Source organism: Neopsephotus bourkii, unplaced genomic scaffold (genome assembly GCF_033783945.1).
Source record: "Neopsephotus bourkii isolate Nb327-2 ecotype Australia unplaced genomic scaffold, CSIRO-AGI_Nbou_v1 NB_196, whole genome shotgun sequence".
NCBI classification, from domain to species: domain Eukaryota; kingdom Metazoa; phylum Chordata; class Aves; order Psittaciformes; family Psittacidae; genus Neopsephotus; species Neopsephotus bourkii.
Window position 1 is genome coordinate 3,634,100 of NW_026900709.1, and position 23,611 is coordinate 3,657,710.

Below are 23,611 nucleotides of genomic sequence, written 5' to 3' on the forward strand. Positions count from 1 at the left end.
TTTGGTCCACCATACAAATGTGGTTATCCAAACCCCAAACCACTGCTACCAAAAGCAAGCAGATTTAAGAGTTTCACAGTCACCTGAAACAGATAGTTTTAAATTATTCAGTGTTCTCATTACATCTAGGTAAATAAAGGTGTACTGTATGACAAAAAAGCCCCACCTCCCCTAACATGTTATAGTTCTTCCCAATTTCTGAATTTCTGTATTTAATCAACTGGAGAAGAGTCTGTTCATAATTCTAAGCAGGACAGATACTTGGTGTGTTATAACTATAAACATTATATTTTTTATTCTTAGCTTATTAAACAAATGAAGGAATCTGAAGCAATGAAATATTCCTTTAACAGTGAGATGTCCAACATTAAGCTACAATAAATTGTTCTTTGTGTTTTTAAAAGCCAGGAACTACGTAAAGTCAATGGTAGTTTTCACAGGGCTATCAGTGAGCTTCAGAAAAAGTCCCACATGAACAGAGTCTTGAATTCTGAGCTAAAATTTACAAGAAAGGAGAATGTTTTCTTACACCTTACCTAACAAAATCCAGCACTTCACGAAGTGCCTGGGTTTTAAGCCCTTTCATGAAGGAACAGTCTCCTTTGCAGCAATGAAGCCTAAATCATTGATACTCTGTCCACAGGCACGCTGCCATTGCAACAGAAGGTGGTACAGACAGAGGCATGAGAAATCCTGACAGACCACTGCCTGTCAGCAATGGACTCATATTACAGAATTTATTCTGGATGGCTTTGGTTTTCTTCTGAAACAGATTTTGTTACCCATTCACAAAGGGGGAAAAAAATAACATTACTAATGCATATGGAAAAATAACTTTGAAACACAGTTCACGGACTTTAAGAAGAGAAACTGAACAGAAAAAAAACCCAACAAGCACGAAAACATTGAAGTACACCATGTTGCTGGAATTTACTTATCAACACAGCAGTAAAATGTTAATAGTGATAGTCTCAGTAAGGTTAAGCTATGCAAAATCAAAACCAAAAACCAAATCAAAATAAAAGTGTTTGATAGCACAAAAAGCAGTGTCACCACTACCACCACCTCATCCCTCCTCTCCTCCAAAACATATATATGTATGTACGTGTGTATATACACACACATGCTCTCTCTCTCTCTCTATATATATGTATATATTCCATAGGGAATAGGGAACCTCAATTCTGAGAAGTTCAGATCCCCTTTTAGCACATAATTGTTACTGTTTGTGAAACTGGCAGCTGTTCCAGAATCTGGGCCAAAGAGTAGATATAAATATCTCTTCCCAGAACATAAAATATGCAACAAAATACTGTCTTACTGCATTGGTATCTTGTCCACTGAGTCTACACTTCTGAAAGAAATAAAACCATGCAAGTTGCACAGTATCTTTCTGTCCTCAATAATTCTTAGGGACAAAATAATACATACATTTCTCAGAGCTGCAATCCTGCACAAATTAGTGTATGTGAGACACGTTCTACAATGAAAAGTGACTAGTAATAATGGAACTTCACACTGACCAGTTCTGAAATCGCTGTGAAGCAAATGCTTTCTGAGTAATGATGTTTTCTTTATTAAACTGCTGTGCAATCAGTTAAACCTGAAGTCAGGAACCGAGCTAATTTTTTCCACTTTCAGACTTCACCATCATTGCCAATGGCATCTGTAATGCCAACAGCCTGTGCCCTCCATGTCAGCACTGTAGCTCCCTACCCCCATCCACAGCTGTACCCTGACATGAGAGCAAATAGGCTGCAGTTTTCTCTGGCATATGTCAATTCAGTATGGCTATCTTATGTGAAAAGCAATAAAGAAGTACTGGATAAAGGGATGAACAGTGCCATAAAAGAAGGTATCATTCTTACATAATAGGTTTTCACAGTAAAATTACGTCCATGAAAGAGTAAGAGCTGTACAAAGCTCCCGTACGCCCATGCCTTTTCTGTACTGGAGGCCCAGAGCTGGATGCAGCACTCAGATGTTCCACCGGCACTGAACAGAGAGAAACTACCACCTCCCTTAACCTGCTGGCTAAGGCTCTTCCTAATGCAGCCCAGGAGCCAGTGGATGACCTGAGCACACTGTTCCTGTTCAACTACTTGACCCCCAGGATTCCAACTCTTTTTCTGCAAAGCTGATTTCCAAAGCTCCCTGTTTCTCCAGCCCTTCTGAATGGCAGCACAATCACCTGGTTTATAAACTGCTACTCCCAATTTTGCATGAGGATATTATGGGAGTTTGAAAGCCCTGCTAAATCAGTGTCTGACATCTGCGGTCAGGAGGCTTCTGTAGAGCTCACATTTTGTTCTTTGTGCCTGACTGCTTTCAGAATTTCTGTCTTAGGAAAAAGAATGAACTACCTGAAATTCATCACCTTAGGAGTCATCTTGCATAGCTGAAATCAACAAGTAAATAAACAAGTATGATACAGTCTTTTATAAGACACTTAAAAAAGCTAGAACTGGTACCAATTAATATCTGAAGCAAGCCTTATAGTCCCAGAGCAAAGACTGATCATATGCAAACCAATGCTTATCTTCTCGTCCCCATTCCTGCTGTCAGTAGTGTTAAGTTATGCGATAAAAGGCTTCTCTCCATGAATACAAAGGACTTTTATTCTTCAAATACCGAAACATTACAGAAATCATGAACTCCTAGTGTGGAAACATCACGGATTGCTTAGTGCATAGGGAAAAATTTAACAGTTCCCTACGGCAACCCAAGACCTTCAAACTTTTACATGCTGAACTCTTTTCTGTAACACATTTATAAAGATGCAGAGCTCAGGGAGAAGGTGAAGGTGATGCTTAACAGATTCTGAATGTCACTGAACAGTTTTAATCATACACAGTTTTAGTATTTTCATCTTTCACTACCATATATGGCCATTCTAATTCACAGCTCTTGAAAAATCCTTGCAGTTTGGCTCAGAAGAGATCAATCATATTTGTAACACCACATCACTGCATAATTCTGGGGTTTACATCCCAATCTCAGGGTTTTTTTATCCCTTTCTGGAAGATGTTTTATTCAAGATCTTTTGAAGTGCTTGTATTGTTTATTCTTAATTTGAAAATACTTTTTAGGTTAATTTTAATGAATTCTTGGGCACTGAAGAAGATGCATGTGATGCATACAATTATCAAGAGAGGTGTTTGTACTCAGCCTGGGGAAGCTTATAAAGTAGCAGTCTAAATGTCAGGTGCTCTCTTACAGTATGTATCGGAGGAGCTGGAAGGCTCGTAGATCGCAAGCTATGAATAGCTTTGTCTCAAGCTGAGATTCATGGATCTGCCTCCAGTTTCTCTCGTAAGCATACTATTGATAATAGTCATCTTTTGCCTATTTTACTCTGTCATTTCACTCAGCCTTTAAAAGTAACAGGTTTGTAGTTAATCAGCATCAGAGGGTATTTCGTAACTGAATTTTGAGCCAACCATCATGAGATCTCTAGGATGCAAAACAGAAATCTGATGAATCTGATGCACATACATTTTACTGCATGACTTCCAAAACCTCAGTCCTGGTGCCAATAAGTGCACTCTGCTTTTTGGTGTGAGCACAGATGTCCAAACGGTAAAACAGACTTCCACCAAAATGTGACACTAAGGAAGAGTACTTACTGTGGATTCTGAGCCACTGACTGGGGAAGTTTGCAACACTAACTTTTGTGCAGTATTTTCACTTTGGTAACCTCTAATAATTTTAATTCTATAAATACTAAAAGAATCCAAACCCAACCATGGGTAATGATTAAAACAGCAGAACAAAGTTTACTGAACTAGATCAATTTCACTCAAATACACTTACAAGCAATTGAAAACTGCATCAGGACACGTTTACAGGAGAAGATAAATTTTGTCACCTGAGGTCTCACTCTTTTTCTGGAAAGCCAGTAAATAAATTAAAAATTTCAAGGCATAGCTTCCATTGCAAAGAATTATAATAAATCACATTATGTGAACCTATATAAAACACAAGACATTTCAGTGACTACTGTACGAACAAATACTTACCCACTACTATATACAGCTTATGTTCTGTGAACTCCCCATCTCTCTCTGTGAACAGTTCACAGGCTTTCTGGTGGAGCCAAAATACATCTCCCGGAAGACAGCACTAGTGTATGCAGTACATCGCTTAAGTTAAAGATCGACACTTAGTTGCACCTTCTAGCCTTACCTGTCCATTCCAAAGGATGTCTGTGGATCCTAAACTGCATTCCTCCATCTGAGACAGATTAACAAACTGAAGAATAAAATAAATGTTTTATAGGCTGGATCCTGGAAACAGCATCCCTGTCCCAAATCACAAGCAGTATTTTCCACAAAAGTTGCCTTCTGGACCCTGCAGCTCAAGTTTGGAGCTCTGCATTAGCACTGTTGTATAATCTCAGTTCCACAAGGCGCGTCTGTCCTCTCACTTCCTCTTGTCATTTGAAGGAAAGGGTTTTAGAAGGATGTTCTCAAACTCCCTGGCAGTTTCTAAGTGACACACAATCGTCTGGCTCCTCTCCTTTAAGGAAGGGTTTATCTAGGTTCAAGCAGCCAGTGTTAAAACATATGAAGTATTACGTCCTTCAAGCTCAGCTATTTGCAGCCACTCCCCTCTGAAGGGTACAGGATGCCGAAGCCCCATCCTCCCTCCACTTCCTTCCTCGCCTTTTCCATGGGAGGATTCCTAAGCATGGCCACGGCCCCCAGCATGGGGCGGGCTGATGTAAACAAGAGGATGGTTAAATCCTAGAAATGATGGCAAGGCAGCCACAGCAGCGAGCACAGCGGGAGCTCACTGGGACTGCTGGCTTTTGTTTACTCAGTGTTTCGCTCTCCCACATGACTTCCCCACAAACGCAGTTATTTCAGAGAAGACCAGACTGCTCTGTGACATCTGGAAGGGATGAAGCTGCCTTTAAACCAGGATAACTGTGCACTGGGTACTCCTGGGTGGGGGCATAAGGAGGTGACAGAGAGCTGCTTTTGGTACCTCTACCTCTTTCAGGTTGGTGAATGCCACCTTAGTGCAGGAGCTGTGCCAAGGCTCCCGATGCCAGATCCTCTGACTGCTCACAAGCCTCCTGATGGATGCTGAACACTGACCTACAGCTCCCTCAACTTACAGCAAGGACCCAAACCATTCCAAAGCTACCCCAGTACTGCAAGAACAAAAAGTGTACTAAAAATGGTACTTAAAAGGTATCTTTGCAAACTGATCCATGGGCTGCAGATTGAGTCCTTCACAGCACACGCTTCATGAAATTGCACACTTGTGAAGTACTAGGTTCAAGCTCTCAAGGCAAATCCTGGTTTCTCTAATAATAATCAGATAACAAAAAAGGGGGGATGACACCTCCACCACTTTGAGTATGAATGTTTATTCGTATTCATGTGTTGTATGCTTATTCATACTCAGCTTAAAGAGACAAACACAAATGCTCCCAGTTGAAGAAACCAAGAAGGACTCTTTGTTAGCAAAGCTGAAAGATACAGTATTACTTTATGTTTGCATGAGCACCTCTAGGAACTCTATTTTCAAGGGACAGGAGGAGAAAGAACACCAGAACTGGACTACTTTAAGAGAAATTTAAACATCATTGTGTACTAAATGTTTGGAAATATTCTCCCTTGAATGTTAGCAAAGCAAAAAGTTGAAAACAGCAAAATTCTTGGACAGTTTCAAAAGCTGCCTAAGCAGCTACTAGATCCTACTACATGATATCATCGATCTCTTTGCTCTTCATAACACTCTGGAAAACTTGGATGGTAATGAAAATATAAGACACAAACCGTCAGCTGGGAAAAGCAAGGGCAGAAAAGAAGGAGGTTGTGGAACGTACAACAGATGCTCCTCCAGCATCACACAGGAGAGTATTGGTTGTTGGGACTGTCGAAGGTGATGAATGCCAGAGGCTCCTGGGTGACACCCTGAACTCCAACCTGGACAGAAGTATTTGCATTCAGATGACACATTCCTGCTACATTAGCAGTGAAGGATCATCATCACCTAAATTCAAATATCTAACATCACAACCCAGGGTCAAAAGAGCAGGGAGGTGTTTGTCCCTCACTGCACAGCAGCAGTTTGTTCCCTTGCTCAACCAAAATTAAGGTTCACATACCTCCACTTGCTGCCCCTGCACTGTGGGCAAAAGGAGGAAACACTCCAATTACACTCCCTCAGGTGCATTCCATGACACCTACATACCACATACATTATGTTGCTGATGTTTACTGCACTCTGTTACTTTATACAGCAAGAGCAGTTATTCATTTTTACACCTGTGACTGAGAGGATGGTCAAGAATAAGCTGTATTTCTCTAACACTTCACTCCTACTTCAGCCGCAGAAGTAGAGCAAAGGCAGAAGCCAAAACATACACCCTATCCAAACACTAAATAATGAACATTTTGCTATTGAAGCTTAAATTAACAGAGTGCAAGATCCTTGCTTTCATTTTCATACACAGCCTTCATCCTGACACTGCCCATTAGATGGTCTACTTCCCCCTTTTTCAAGAATTATGCCACTGCATTTTGTTTCCTTCTGTATGTAACACTTCAATGTGGGGATCAGAGCATCTTCATGTGCCCTCACATAATGGGATACTTCAAGGCACAGCAGCAGCTCAAAGGATTAGTTAACTAGAATGCAGGACAAAGATACTGCAAAAAAAAAAAAAGAAATACCATTTTTGTCAGACATATGTCACAGTACAATGGCAGGAATAAAGTGGAATTCCACTTCTCTATATTCAAAGAAAAGACGTCATTGAAATTCAAAGCATTCAAAGACAAAAATAAATCCTTTCACCCATCTCACTGGCAAAAATTCAGAAGTGTAACAATAGGAAGGAAATGACCTCAAGCTTAACCTCTTTCCTGAAAATCTTACTAATCCTCCTCCATAAAGTGATGTACATTTCATTCCCATCTACACTTCAGGTTTCACAGATGTGCCAGCCTGATGGCACAAGTGCTTTGTGCAGCATGGATCATCGGCCAGATGATAAAGCTCATGTGGAAGGCAGATGCTACCCAACAAGCGTACACAGCATCTGGGTGTTTCTGCAACGCACCACAGAAGACTGGATACTACGAGAAACAGATAGTGTTAGACAAAAAATTAAGCTAGAGAGCAACACTGAATAAACTCTGACAGATGGTGCAGAATGCCCTAAGACATAAAGACCATTAGATAATCGACTGTATTGCAGAACAATGGTTTAGAGCGAGGTGTCCCTGCCCATGGCAAGGGGGTTGGAACTAGATGATCTTAAGGTCCTTTCCAACCCTAACTATTCTATGATTCTATAAAAGTCCCTACATCTTTGCAAAATGTTATTAAATCACCTACCCTTTAGTTCACTGAGGTCCAGCTGGCTGTATGTGGGGGTAAATACAGCATGGGGGATGCTGTATTTACCCCACATACATGTACATGACAAACCTCCTCCTGAAGGAAGGAGCTGAGGCAAGAGCTGCACCACCTCTCTTGTCAACTCACAACCATCTCAGCTGCTGATGATTCGGGGAAAGTGACATCTGCAGAAGATAGAGACAGCCTGTTCCTCAGGGGAAAAGCAAAAGGCAGTGGCCACCAGCCAGGGAACAGTTTGGAAATCAGATTTAAGGCCACCAATGGCTACTGAAGTTGGTCTGCACTTAAAACCTAACAGACTAGACCAACTCAGTGGGCCACTGTACTATAAAGATTAGAGAATGAGAGGACAGGAAAGCTGAAAGTGATATACTGAGGAAAATGAGAGCCTGTCTCTCTCCTGCAGCATTATCCTTGACACTTGCACAAATCTTTTGATTTTCCTTGCTTTCAGAACTTCCTTGTGACTCACATCTTGATAAAAATATGACACAAACCCACCTTCACAATCATAATTCCTTTCAATGCATTCTCTCTGACATACCCTCTTCTTCACCATATCCCCAAACACATCCCAACACTCCCACAACCTTGTAGCCTAGAGGTGATTATCTCCTGCTTTTAATGGTATCAAACCCAAGGAAACCAAAAAAACCCTCTGTGTGTACAAGTATCCTAAAGGCCAGTTATTCTGGGAGAGGACAAATCTAGAAACACAAGCCATTTCTCCTAATAAACTGTAAAAGGTCATTTGACAGTGTAAATACCGTCAGAGCTAAATTGACAAAAAAGGCTTTTCTGTGCCATATTAAATGTGCCAGTCTAAGTTTATTGTGAAAAGTTTTCATCATTTTCCTTCTCAACCACAACCTTATATGGTGTCAGATAAGCACTTGTTTGCTGGCAGGGCATGAGCTGCTGAGCTTGCTTGAGCCTCACACAAAAGAAGATTGCAGCTTCCCAAGAATCAAGGGCATGCCCTTTTACCTGTGACCACATTCCCATTGCAAGTCTTTGCCAGAAATACTAGCAAATATAACAAAGCATCCCTGCTGTGGAAGACATGATACCAGCAAAGCTGTGCTTTTGTCAACACAGCCTATCCTGCCCCCGGATAGATTCTGTTGGTAAATAAACATTACCAACAAAAGCACAATTTTGCTAGTGCAGCTGCACTTACAGAGAAGGCTTTCTCTGGTGTGACTGTCTTGGTACAGATCATATGTAATCTCATAGCCAGGGTAAAAGTGAAGGATCATTTATTTCATGGCCTTCATGCTGTTTTTAACAGATACCCAGTGCAGAAAGGTACCAGAGAAACTGGGGGGCTTGTTTTGTGTTTGCTGTTTGGGGTTTTTCCTGGTCAAACATTTCTGATGTGGAAACAGTAGAAATCACTTCAGGAAGAGCCAGATGGTTATGGCAGCCCTGCCAAGTCTACCACTGGGGTGGTAAACCCCATCTTCCCTCCTTCATAGCCTCATAAAGTACATAGAACAATTCCTCCTCTGCAATAGCATCACTATTATACTTCAGCCTGCTGCTACTGTATGACAACAGTATGTAGTTTAACTTTCTAAGAATAAGAATATTCAGGCTAGTTGAAAGTTTGGACACCAGTGAGTGGCCTGTAATATACAGGAAATCACATGTAATAATCTCTTCTGGGCTTAATTTTGGTAAAATTTAGGCTCATTTGAGAACCATTACTAGTTCATAAGCTAGCCTCAGGTACACTTTATTCCACATGTAACAGACTCTTCAAAAAGAGGTTTTTCTTGTGGAACAGGCAGTGAACATTAACTGCCATAACTAAGAGACCTTAAAATAGAGTCTAAAAGACTGTGTGCTATTTTTAGCGCTTTTTTGGTTTGCACATCTAAAAATAAACCACCATTTTGACTCACTATGAAATGTACATCTGCCCTTTAAACATCTTACGCATCACCGAAATGCACATGTATAAAAAGCACACCGGGCTAGAAGAGATTTTTTGAAACATACATGTTATTTTAAGTCTGTATTTTGAACCTGTTGCAAGAGTCTTTTGTTCTATTTATATTTATGAAATTTTAAAATCATCTACCAAACAAGTACTTGGCAACTGCCCACCAAAACTGACTGAAACATTAGGCTCGAGTACACACCTTTTTCTCCAGGTTACATTTTGCAATATACCTCATGTTGGCTCTCCATGAAGCAGAGTAAGATTTACTGCCAGCACATTTGCTATTACTGATCTGCAGGTTTGCAAAGAACATTTTCCAGTTTCCCTCTTTCCCTTTTGTCCATCCTCCTGCTCCCTTTTTATTTTTCCTTCTGCCACTCACACAGTAGAAGAAACTACCTCAATTTACACATGATTTATAGTAGCTTTGGTGCATTATTATCAGAAACCCTGTCAGTGGCGAGATGGGTACTCTAAGAAGCATCTGAGGCAAGTATCAAGCCTGTTACTACCTGTATAATAAGCAAAAAAACCTTCCTGTCCTAATTATCAGGAGCCATCCCAGCCCTAATTATCAGCAGCCACCCTATTTCCTATGCCCTACAAATTAATGATATGAGAGTACTATAAAAAGACACATAAACTTTGCAAATGCTTTTTTACAAGTATTGTGCTTATTTCCTTTTTCATCCCCTGGTTCTGAAACTGAAATGATGATATAGTGTAAGAAACTATAATTTATTAACAAAGCTTTCATGCTAATAAATTTATCAAGTCAAAAGTCTTTATCAAGACAGACGACCATTAAAACTGCTGGAAAGCCAGCACTAGTTATTGATCACAGTAACCAGCAATCATATTAAAAGCCCTATTCTAACTTACTCAAGCGACACAAATTCCTCAATTACTGCAATTATCTTGTACAAAAGCTGACCTGAATTCACTGGTTGCATTACCCACTTGACGTGCCTTTTTCCCACTCATATTCTAACAGTCATATTACTGCAGAAATATTTACATTTTAGCAAGTGCTAGAAAATATCCACACAGCACAAAGGATGAGCTCAGTCAATTCAGATCAGTCACCTACTGGATGTGCAACGTCTTGACAGACAAGACTTCCCATGCACTGTGGAGAAACAGACAAAGACCAACTAACCACAAGCAGCTACACCTGAAAAGTAACTTCACAGTCTTCACTCATCAAAATAAAGAAACCCATCAGGACACAGCGGTGTCATTCAGCAAGAGCTTTCACTTCTAATCCTCTCACCTTTCAATGAAAGAGCCACAGGCCCAACCAGATTCATTACATATGTGTAATAACTCTGTATAAATTCTGCAAAAAATCTTTAATTGAATATATACAAATTGCAAGCTAACAAAAAGGCAAAGTTCACTAAATGTATTTCCTTTCTAGAACTGAAAAAATAATATGCAATTCAGAAGAAAGCACAAGACATAAGAGATACGTATTTCTTCTTAAATCCTCGTAAGGGCATAAAGCATCTTAATGAGCTGAAATCTCATTTGTGGGGAACTCTCAGGCATGTAATAGGAAGGAGGTGGCTCCCTTGCCAGATGTCTTGTTCTGCTTATGGCCATGGAGAAGAATGAGTGTAACCATGAAAACAATTTCAGTGTCTTAACTGTCCATACTTGCATACCCCCCTCCAGTTATGACAATTAATCATTATGATGACTAATTCATCATTAGCAAGGGTATAAAACTCAGCCTGAAACATTCTGAGCCACAAGAGCCAGCATTGTCCAAAGAGCTGACCCAACCTATACACACAATGATTCATCAGCTGATTTTACAGCCAACTACTTGGGTAGTTTTAGTTGGCTTTTGATAGTAGGCCCACCTTTGGCTTTCCCAAAGCAGTATTACCTTTCCTAGATGAACCAGCAACGAGCAAAGTCAGTGCCAGGTGCACTCCCCTGTGGTCCTGTGGAATTTCATGTAATCACTCAATCACTCTCGCATCTTCAGCCCTTGTTTTACTTGGTGTTTATTTAGCTTTTGTTTGGTTGGGTTTTTTGGTGTCTGAAAGTGTTACTTATCACTAGGGACAAAGGGCTAAACCAAAAAGCTCTAGATGCAATATACTCACAGAACAGACAAAATACCCAGAAAAAGGAGTTTTCCTGTATAAAGCAGCTGACATGCGGGAGGTTAGCTTGGGGTTTCCTTTCTCAAATGGTTAATGGTTTGAACCCTGGAACTATTACAATGGCAGAAACATCTCTGAATTTCCAGCACTGTGGCATCCCTCAGCATTGGTTGGAGACAACTGATTCATCACTGAAAGGAGAGGAAAGACTACCTCTGGATTCCTCAGCTTCAGTTTTGACTGCACTTGATTATTGCTTGCAGTTTGTGACATTGTCTGATCAATATTCTAAATCTATTCCAGACTTTTGACAGTCACACTATCAGCTAGCATCTCATTCTCAGTGCTTGAAGTCCATTCCCATGTCTAATTCAGACACTTTTCTAAAAATGATATTCTTACTTGCCAGTTCCAAGTGACTGCTCACTGCCTTTTACAAATCCTGCTACTTTCTAGAGGTTGTCAGTAAAACATGTTTCTGCAGCACACATCTCTTAAGGATCCTGTGGGATTTCATATTCCCATAGCAGCTGTTGTTTTTTAAGTTTATCTCTAATATTATGAGCTGCTTAAGCAGGAATGCAAACTAGGCTATTGTTGTCATCTGACAGTAATAGGTTTCTTAGGGAATTTATTAGAAAGTCAGAGAGCCTGCTGGTTTGGAATACAGAAAAATATTTCTATTTAAATAATACACATTTCTCATACTTCAACTTTTCAGTAATCTACACCAAATGTAAAACCCACTAACAAAAACAAGATACAGCAGAAAAATACAGGTTCTAACCCAAGGTAGAAACAGGCATCAATGCTTTCCTCTTGTGCCTTCTGTTAAAGACTGAACCCATTATGACATTGTGGGTACCCTCTGCATAAGTAATTTTTCCTTTCTGCAAACCACATAACCTCTAGCTTAAGCAAACAGTAACATCCTATTTTATTTATATACGTATATTTGCTAAGGCATTCAAACAGCTGATAAGTAATGCTGTGGAAAACCTACAGATAGAGAGGAATAATAGGGTATAAAGAGAGCACATCCATGGCGAGCAGTGTGCTAAGGAAGGCCTTTTAAAGGAATATACTGAATCACTATCCTACACTACCTTTGTTACCATTACTACTTATTAGGGTACTGAGGCACTGGAATGGGTTGCCCAGGGAGGTTGTGAATGCTCCATCCCTGGCGGTGTTCAAGGCCAGGCTGGACGAGGCCTTGGGTGATATGGTTTAGAACAAGGTGTCCCTGCCCATGGCAGGGGAGGTGGAACTTTATATCTCAAGGTCCTTTCCAACCCTAACTATTCTATGATTCTACAATTCTATGATTTCCCAGGCTAGTTATGCTAATGGCATATTTCCCATCTTACAGATTTTTCCATTCCTGAAAAGCTCTTCCAGGCTCTTTACAGTCTCTTAATTTGAAATGAGTCTATTCCAAAAACTTTTGTCCTGAACAGGCAGAAAAGTAGGCCTAAACATTATAGTATTTTAAAATATATTAACGAATCCATTGCTACTATGTGACTTCAAATGTACTGAGATGCTTTAGACTTATGAGAAATATTTCATACTCCTAGATTCTTCCATTTACTTACCTCCTGCTTTTGATGTAAGGATTCAGGATTCTTTCTAGATTTAGTATGGATATTAATAATTAACAGAATGAACACATTATATAGGATAATCTGAGTTCATGATGAAGCCCAGCAAAGCTACATGAAGTAAAACATCATCTGTGAGCCCTTACTACTAATGTTGCACCTGAAATTAAATATTTTAAATGTTCCCAAAGACGTGTTTTATTCCCTTACTGGTAGATTACAGTAGCCAGCACTACTCAATATGGTGAGGCACATCTAAGAAGTATTTTGTAGATATCCAATATACAAAAACAACAAAAAAGAAACCTCTGGCTTTAAAAGTATATAAAAATGCTTTTTTTTAAGCAACCTGTTCAGATTGGTTATATATCCCCTAACTGCACAATTTCATACAGTGAGCTTTGATCCCAAAAGCTTTGTTAATACCATTTGTGAACTGAGTCCCTGGGGCATAACTGTCAGTCAAGATGTAGTTTCTGCATTTTTCTGTAAGTGTATATTGTGTGCCATTGCAAACACAGACTATCCCATTTTGGGATCTGGCACTAGCACACTGACACAGCAGAATTTAACAGCACAATTAAGGAAACACTGTAGACCAGGAGAAGTGTTTTTTGGGTAAGCCTGTGACTGAAGTCTGACCCAGTTCACTTTTCATAAACACATAACATTTTTTCAGTCCTTTCCACCAAACAATGTAGTGTGGTTCTACATTGTAATATTCAAGCAGACACAGGATAACCCAGGAATAATTCAGGAGCACGGCACATTCTAAATTTGCACATGCACTTTCGAAGATGCTATTTTTGCACGGTATACAGGCACAGGAAATCTGATTTGTTCACTTCTGTCTCACTGCCTGCATTCTTGTACTGTCCCTGACCTGTTTCAGGTTCCCTCAGACTGCAGCCTGGGGCTTGTTTACTTGACAGAAATTCCCAAGTTTCTGTCAATTCTTTGCTGATGACAGTGTGTCCTGGTGGCTGTATTTTCTAATTTTCCCTACTATGCTCCGGATACCATCACCCTATGCCTTATCCTGGAGCTGGAAGCAGGTAAGTATGCTGACCTGCCAGTCCATCTTGTGTCAAGCACTAGTCTTCTTTCCCACATTCCTGCCAAATTATATAAATCAACAATTTCTCCAGATTCTCCAACAGGGATAACTTGCAGCTGCAACTCAATATATACTGCTCCTTCACTCCTACCAGTCATATTAAAAAGCTCATAAATCAAAGTATCAAACTACTGTGGCTCCATAAGAGAAATGTAGCAAGTTCATGACTGCAAGTCACAGACAAACACTGACAACAACTACAAAACCAAAGGCAGAGAGCTGGACCATCTTCCAACTCCTTCCCTTTGCAGTGTGGTGAAACTTTCAGATGGAACATCACAGTTCAGAGGTTTTTTTCATACCTGCATTTAGCTGACTCTCATTGTTTTGAGACACTTCTCATGCCAACCAGATCAACTCTGCTTTCTTCTCTCTATTTTGATCTCCATGTATTTTTCCGGAGTGCCTAAAAAGCTGGCAGCTTATGTCACCTGTTTGGAGATGTGGTATTTGTGTCTTGCATCAGGGACATCTGTGTAACACATTAACACAGGGCAAGCTGGCTAATTACTGCTGAATCCAAGTTCAAAGTTCAGATCCAGATGTTGAACCTGTTAAAAATGCAGGACCATCTGGTTTTACTTTTAGTTTGGCTTACCAGAGAGAAAACCCAAAATCATGACGTTTGATGCTGGCTTCCTCATCTCTGCCCTGAGTTGCTACATAATTCTTGGGAAGCAAAGGAACTCCCAAAACCTTGCCTACCTACTGTATAAGATATATATGTTACTAAAATGGTGTCGTCTTACTTATTTTTAGACTAACTATGTGGGATTCCAGCCAGTTGCCAGTGCAGTGACTCAGCAAAGCCCCATGCAGAGAAACTCTGCGTTGGGACTCTTGTGGCACCAAAAGGAGGGAATCTAGGTCATGGGCCCTTCTTCACCTACATGCACCTGCTTTAGGTGACAGCAGGACACCATCAGAAAAGGGCTCCTGAAATCAGAATGCTGATTGTTTGTGAGTGATGAAATAAGGAGTGAAGCACATTGCCTGTGCAACCTTTGCATGCGGGATGCTATTTTAAGAAAGCTTGGTAGTCCTCTACTCAGTGTCTTTACCTTACTCCTCTTAATTTACACTCAAGTCCAGGGACATCCTTCATTTTGCATTAGAGATTCTGCCTGTCACCTCCCAATCCACACGTGTCTCGTATTCATACCTGGAAGTCTGGAAACATGCCCTACATTTCTAACAGCAAAGCTGAAGTGCTTTTTTTATATACATGTGTGTATATATATATATATATATATATATATATATTTGTCCCAAATCCTGTTAGAGCATGGAGTATATGTAATAGATTTTCAGGGGGTATCTGTAAATTACTATCTACAGAACTATCAAGGGTGTCTGTGATTTCAAACACAGTATCCTCTATTCAGTAAGCAATTTATTTCAGGAGGTTGACTCATTTCCTTAAAGCTTTTTCAGCTATCTGTTGTGACTGAAAAAAAATCCAGAAAATTTAGAAGTACTCAAGGAAATGAGCCAACACATCCTGGAAGAAATTCATCCAATGCATACACAATAAGAGAAGTCAGTCTTGGATTTCTAAAGAAATGAGCAGGAGGAAGTTCTAAAAGAACCTGAAATATTTTCTGTGAAACACAATGTTTGTTTCCCATCATCGTGACGCTCCTTACGCCCACTTTAAAAGCAACATATTATGGCTAATCAGGAAAGTAAAGTGGTTTTTGTTTTTTTTTTTTTTTCTCCCTGTGAAGATGAAAAAGCTCTTCCTGAAATAGTTCAGTGAATCTCCCCAGTATTAAAATTAAAAATATTGCTCCCATTATGCCTCAACAGAGCTTCATTTCAGATCCCTGGTGCTTACCCCCCAGGGACATACGGTCTATGGTCAAACTGTGAAGGTTTTTCAGTGAGATACACAATGAACAATAGAACCACCCCATCACAGGGCTCTGGGGATGGTGGCAACCCGGAGGTTATCACCCAGGGACAAGGGAGCAAGAAGTCCCTACCTTTAAGGGTAATGTAATCAAGTGCACAGCCTTGGAAAAGCTCAACTCTTTGAAAACAAAAGCAAAGAGCAAGAAAGATTTTTACAGCCTTTCCAAGAATTAGTCATTCCCAGGATTAGTATCTGAATCCATGACAGGAACAAATGAAAAATCCATCAAACAACATAGATTTCATGAAATAGCAGTTACTACAAATTCCTTTTGCCCTTCTCTGGATGCTCACATTCTACTGAAGCACAATGAGTGTGACTCAAGTAGTTTGAATGCTCTTAGTCATTGAGTAAAAAAAAAAAAAACAAACCCCAAACAATTTTTCATTAAAACTTTCCCATGCCATTGTCTATTAGACATGAATTTAGCAGCATGGTGATGCTGAACAGATGCCTTTGGCTGGACGATGTACTTCCATGTGCTGGACTGGCACAGGTGTTAAGCCTATTCTTTCATTTGGGAGGTTCATGCCACATGCACATACAGCTTTTGGAAACGTAGTATGGTCCAGACACCATAAGGGATCTCACAGAACATGTCAGCATCACCAGCCAGTACTGAGAGGCAATCTCATCAATGCCATCCCACTCCTGGAGAAATGATCAACTGGGGCACTCACAATGGAAGAAAACTGCACTCTGATTTTGCAGCACAAAGTCATTCATCAAACAGATTCAATCAAGAAGATGAAAGGTGCCTCCTTCTTATTTTAACCAATACTCTTGACAGTCTTTACAGTTTGGATTGGTGTCTGCTCAGTCTTTCCAGCTGATTGCCTTGGACACAATTTTTCTGTTTGATGAGTTCTCTGTTAGAAATATCCCTTGATTCCTGTACGTAATTTGTCATCTTTACTTGGTCTGCAAAGAAATGGGATTCCAAACCTTAGCACACCCCTTTGCACTCTAGTAGCTCCACCATACACAAGTTTTTAACATGCAAATTCCAACATTCAATAATATTTCATACTGTAAAGCTTTTACCTCATATAGGAAAGCCAGCATCCAACCTCTCTTTTATTGACATAGTTTCACATTGCCGCTAACAGAACCACAGGATTAGCAGGTGGCCCATAAAGGAGCAGCCTCGCACTGCCTCCTGCCATGCTCCACTACACAAAGCGGTTGGTTAACTGCATAGTAAGTCAAATCAGCAAGTATCCGGAGGAGAACTATAATCAAATTAGATCACACTCAATGCAAGCCAATGTATCAGGTTAAAAAAAAGTAAAAAAATCCTTTTTTCAGGTTATGTAGCTTATTTCCAGAAAGTTACTTTTCATAAGGAAATTGATCAGCCCTTATCTGAGCAAAAAGAGAACTGGAGTAATGCTAAGTGGTAATTCAGATTCTTGAATAGCAAGCAAATGGGATCTCTAAAAGAACAAGTTCATCCTGCTCCAGACTTTTGAAACCAAATCCTTTTAACAGGCTCTTCTCATCTGTAAAGAATCACAACACTCTAGTTTTAGACAAATACATTTTCGAGATGAACATACTTCATACCCAACAACCCACACATAACTTCAATTTGTTCACAATAACTAGAGTTTCTGCTGTGTAGATATCTACAATATTACCAAGACATTAATAAATATTCTTAAGTACCAAATAGCCTATCTCAAAGTAAATGCTAGTTCATGCCCTAGTAAAACAGAAAACTGTTATCCACTGGCAATTAAAATGGTATTTTATTTCAAAGTCTTGATTAACTACATGTAACTGCACAGCAGTCCTAAGTGAAAAGACATTATCCAAGCAATAGCATCTTATTAACCTATTCTTCATTACCTCTCATGCAGTAGATGCAGAAGAGTGAAAAAGGAGGTTGGAAGATTGCCCAGGATCTACTTCAGCAGAAGAGAATTTAGAATTTCCAGGATCAGTTTACTCCAGATTAATGCACTGACAATACAAATAGACTTTTCCTGTAATAACCGAAAAACTGCTAACTTGTCTTCAGCACCACTGTATCATAGAATAGAATCATAGATCATATTCAGAGTAACTGGAATGACTTCCCCCCTCTTAAAAAGGATACTGATGTATTTACTTCTAGTGTCAAATCTTTAAGGCTCATATCATGAAGATGAGAGCAGATGAAGCCAAACGCTGCTTACGATAAGTACTACATGGCTCTGCAGATTAAACTTGACGTGACCAAAGCTAAAAGAAACACAAAGGTCAGGTTCAATTCTTTAGAGGCAGTATCAATTTTACCAGTGCCAAAAATCCAAGCCAATTATATTAAAATCATCACTGAAAGTCAAGAAAGGAGATAAACATCTTGCTTATTTACATTTTCAGCATGAAATTTCAGAAGTAAAAAGCTTTCTCTCTTGCAGTGTTAACATGCAACACGAAAAAAGGACCACAAAGCTGTACAGACTAACGAAGGCAAAGAAGCTTTATTAATTTGTGTAAATATCCTTAAAGCACCTACAGATAACATTTCCATAGGTGGAGTTTTTTATTCCTAGCAGAATATTTATTAAGAGCAGTAATTCCCTGGGACTCTGCAGGCAAAAAACAAACCTAGAATTGAATACAACCAGGGACAAAGGCTTGCCAACTCAGCTACTCCAAGCAATACAAGTAAACCCAGAGCATAAATAAGTAATTACAAAAAGCACAATCAGACCTGCATTCTGTTACAGCAGCCTACAAATCACATCCCATCACACCTTGTCTGCTGGGTCACTGCTGCATATTGCAGCTGAGCAGGTCGAGTGGCAAATTACTGCCGAAGAGACAGTTCCTCTTGCTCCTGGTTACACACTCCTGCAGGTTCCCAGCAGCTACCCCTGCTGCTCTCCTGCATCCCATTCGAGATGCTAAATGGGCAATAGAGCTTTCTGCAGTCTTGGAAGAACAAATGCTCTGCCAGTTTAGGGCTGCTCAGCCAATGGGCAGTACACTGAAGATAGTAATCTACACTAATCTGAAACGTGGTGATTTTTATTTAACTGCTTGAGCAGGAGAGGAGTGTACTCAATTAAATGTGCTGTAATTAGGACTGCTCTTCAAAATCAAAATCTTATGTGCTAATGACTCAGAGCATCTAGCTGAATGGACAATGAAAATCATAAAGCTGTTTGCATCATTTGGTGAAATGCCACTCAAGTCAGGTGGGTTGTCTTTGATTTTGCTTGCCAAAAAAATCTCACAGGTGTGGGGTTTTTCAAAGGAAACTGGACAATGCACTTTTCATCTTACAGCTCAAATAATTTACAGGAGTACACCAAAGGAAGTGTTGTTGTCCGTACACTGAGTACTACCCCATCAATAACTCCTAAAAATCTTACTCATAGCTGACTTTCATATATGAAAGTCAACAATGGTTGTCACTTCCTTATCCAGCATCTTGAAAGCGACTGCCTGTCTGTAAGTCTATGAAAATTCAGAGATGCATCTACGTTGAAAACTTGAACTGAATTTTCCCTCTCCCTGCAGACTACCATCTGCTGAACCATGCTGTGCATGAAACTCTATATACAGATTAAGATACAGTGAATACAGAAAGATGTTTTTTTTCTGTTTTGTAAGGTCATTACTAGATATTTATCTCAGTGACAACTGTATGTGCCTGATACTGCACTATAAGTATTTTTTCTATGCATATTTCAGCTTATAAAGCCAAACCCATTTAGGCTTAACTGGCTTTATATGCAAGAAATCACATTTGCTGGCAAAGATAAAACACCGATTAAGGTCCTGATCTTGCAAAGCACCAAATGCCTTCAATTCTTAGTCCTTTTCACAGATGACACATGGTAGGTCCAAGCTTTCAGTTTTAATCTGTCAAAAACTATCCTCAAGCGTGACTTCACTCATGTGAATCACATTTATGACCATCAGACAAAGCTTAAATTCTCAAGGAAGGAATTATATAATGAAGCATGAGAGTTCATACTAAATCTGACAATGAAAACTTCTAATGGCAACTGAACAGCAACAATCAGAGAATTATTATCAGGGAAAATCAGAAACTACATATTTAATCACACTTTCTGTAAGAAAACTAGAAACCAGTGACCTCTATCCATAAAACCTTCTTCTACGTACAGGTAAAGAGTGTTTGATGTTAACAGTGACATGCAACAAAAGATTAAGCTGAAACTGGATTCTTAAATACACCCTTTAAGAATAAATAGGTTTTGTCTACTTCCCTTAACATCACACTATGTACCCACATGTAGCTATGCAAGTTAGTTTTAATACAGTCTATATATTTTCAAAATAAGCTCCTTTACGTTTACTTAACAATTTACAGTACTCATCTTGCTTCTTCCAGGCAAAGTAATAAATCCTTGTTTATCTTTTCGTCTTCTCCTCACTACAGCACATGGGAAACGAGTGCTTTTTAATGGAAACTGTAGGTTAACTTTTTTGCATTACCACACATTGGGATATAAAGGATTAATTTATTCCCAAGGTCAGGGCAGGAATAACAAGAGCAACTGATCTACTAATTTTTATAACCTTTCAAGGACTACTGACACATTAGTGATGGAATAAGTGATGAGTGACTTGAAATACAACTGAAGACTAAACAGTTTGACATTAACTCTGAATGACTGCTAGACAAAGGCAGCAGATCTCTCGAAGAGAGTTTGACCAGACCTTGAAACAAAGCTCTGAAGCATGGGATTTGCTTGCCTGGAAATTGGCTGCCCACCAGAGTGAGAGCGATGGAGTCCTGGATGCTGCTGGGCAGAGAGACAGGAAACACTGCCAATGCAGGCATTTGTAAGCTTTGCTCTTACCAAGGGGTAACTGCCAGCTAAGCATAGTCAGTTTAACTGCTCTCCTATAGCATCTTCACCCCACAGCAGTACCTCTCTTACACCAAAGTGGCAAAATATTTGAGGGCTGGGTAACGCTGAGGGCTAGCTGAAAATTGTTCTGTACAAAAGGAGCTCCAAGATGGTCAGATCTGGCTATTCTCTGAAATTGGTTGTCCCTCAAACAGCATAAGATGCAAGATACATCTTGATGAGCTTTCCTAGGAAAGAAGGCCTATCAGGATCAATTAGCACCTTCAGTAACCTCCTACAGTTATAATTTATGAACCTGTGTATCCAATATCAGCATATATTAAAAGGTTATATTAAACATATCCACCAATAAAGTGTAGTTTCAGAATCCTAGTATGCGTGTTTCTCATGTTTTTAAGTGGCTTATCTACATCAGTCACATCCTTAACATACTGTATTTAACACTCAGCTTACAACACTCCCCCATTAATTCAGATTTCTATAGTCACTGATAAATGACACAGATGAAGGAGCCAAGAACTTTATAAAAAATTTACGGAAGGAATTCTAACACTGTGCTTAATGCAAAACTAATTCATAATCTATTACTTACATGAAACAAATCAATAGATGAATTAATGCAAGTACTTTTCAATCCAGTTGTCAGGTATTTGGAGTAACTGGTTTTTCCCAAATTATTTGGAAAATACTACATGGTGTGTTGGTTTGATGATAGAAACCAGCTAAGCAAATGTCTTCAAAAAGGAAAGTCAAAATGAAAGCCAGCCTCCTTCAAACAAATAAAAAACCATGCTAACAGAAGGCAATTTTATGGCAAATTGAAATCTTACAAACTCAGAAGTGCACATTGTTTTCCATTATCCAGTGTTTGTATTTGTTATCTTCCCATCTGCTGGAACAGCCACTTGCATCAATAAGGCAGGACAGGGAGAACACTGCTTTCTATCCTAAGGATTATAAATGTTCTCTTGCCAAAACCTCTTGCAGTGGAAAGCTACTGACACCACAGACGAAGGTGTCCTCCCTGCAGCTACGTTTGTCTCATTTTCAGGTCAGAGGGATCTCAAAACCATAACAACACACAATTAACTGAAGAGTTTGGCTGTTCTGGGAACACTTTGTCACAGTTGGAACTTCTTTCAGACACAAATACCATGCTACAAGACTCTAGGTTTTGGTTTATTTTTTTTAGCAGGGAAGTAGCTCTTCTTAAAACAAATACCACCAGGGTATTTTAATGCAGTGAGTGTATCTTTTAAGGTACCTGTTGCATGCAATGAAAATGCATAGAGAAAGCACCTTCTAGTCATGCCTTCTAACTTTTGCAGTAAAGAGAAGGTATTGTATTGTCCACACACTGATTTTTAAGCAAAATTTACTAGTTCACAACTGAGGAAGGGAAAGTACCAAATCCTGTGTTGGGGAAAAAAGTATCTTTGCATGTGGGTCAGGATCCAGAAAGGAAGCAAAGATTAAGACTGAAATGAAGTACCTGGAAGGAAAGCTACTGAAGCCCCTTCTTTGTTATAATTATGTTTTAAATGACTGTAAGCCTCACCCCGTTTTTTTAGGATACAATACCTGCATTAGACTGCCTTTGCTTTTCATTATCCCACTCAAGAGATGACTTTTCCCTAAATATAAAGCAAATTAAATATTTCAGGGCAGCTTTTTCCCCACACTTTTGCTTACCACAACTACCAACATCAGACATCCACAAACTAGTGCCAATCCCAGATGCAGGTCAAGAGGAATTCAAGTTCTCTTCTATAATCCTACTTATTGTTGACCATGAATTTTGCTTTGTTATACATATTATTTAAGCATACATCTCCAATGGGAATTTCACTGACATCTCAACATGTATAGGTATGGCTCTTCCAGAGCTTCATAGCCATAGCTGGTCCTTCTGTTTATTTCTGAAGAGAATAAAAATCACGACACCACTAAGATATTCAGATGATATCATAAAAACCACCAAAATCCCCACTGGTTGATGACAAACAGCACAATGCCAGCCTCCTGGAAGCCTAAGCCAAAGAGCTTAAGCCATGGAGCCAGCTGGGTAAAGACCAACTCTTCTACATAAAAAGTCAAGCCTACAGTTTGCAGACAAAATATGAAGTAACCACAACTTATACTGTAATGCCTAGTAACTAGTCAGTAGACATGAACAGCACTGCTCATATTTGAAAGTACAGAGAGGCACTTATACTGCTGGAACAGGAAGGGGAAAAAAAAAAGTTGAGTGATTAGTCAGGCTTTTCTGGAATATAATAAAGTTATTACTTTGTATGTGTTCCATAATGGAAACCAGAGAAATCTTCTCAGAATAAAGTATCTTAACATTTTATAATCTCTCTATCTAATGTTAGTCACTATTGTGAGCGTATTTAAAGCAGCTTCTGTGAAAGCTTTTTTTCTTTTTAATCTTGTCTGACCTGAAATGGAGAGCCTCTGAACTCCATTACCTTAGAAGGCTTAGTATAAACCTAGATCCTATCTAAATTGCCCTATATAACTTTGCATCAGGGGCTTTTGTTTTTGTAATGCTGTGTGGATGCATGCTGCAGGTATAACAAAAAGCCAAGCAGCCCGTGAAATGCAGCCAATGAAAATAAATACAGTGACCTTTGATAGCCAGCATTTTAAACATACTAAGAATCTCTAGAATAAGGTCATTCATCTCATA

At 39.4% G+C, this 23,611-nt stretch overlaps 1 protein-coding gene across 3 annotated transcripts in view; it reads right to left on the reverse strand.

Moving 5' to 3' along the window:
- Positions 1 to 23,611, reverse strand: part of HECW2 (HECT, C2 and WW domain containing E3 ubiquitin protein ligase 2) — a 183,210-nt gene that overhangs the window by 78,195 nt on the left and 81,404 nt on the right. The window contains exon 1 of one of the 3 annotated variants that reach the window (XM_061376692.1): positions 4,186 to 4,523. The exons of the other annotated variants lie outside the window; for them this stretch is intronic. Coding sequence (XP_061232676.1) covers positions 4,186 to 4,225 — 40 coding nt within the window. The 5' untranslated portion in view covers positions 4,226 to 4,523. Of the gene's footprint in view, positions 1 to 4,185; positions 4,524 to 23,611 lie in introns of those variants that run through there. 3 annotated transcript variants of the gene reach the window in all.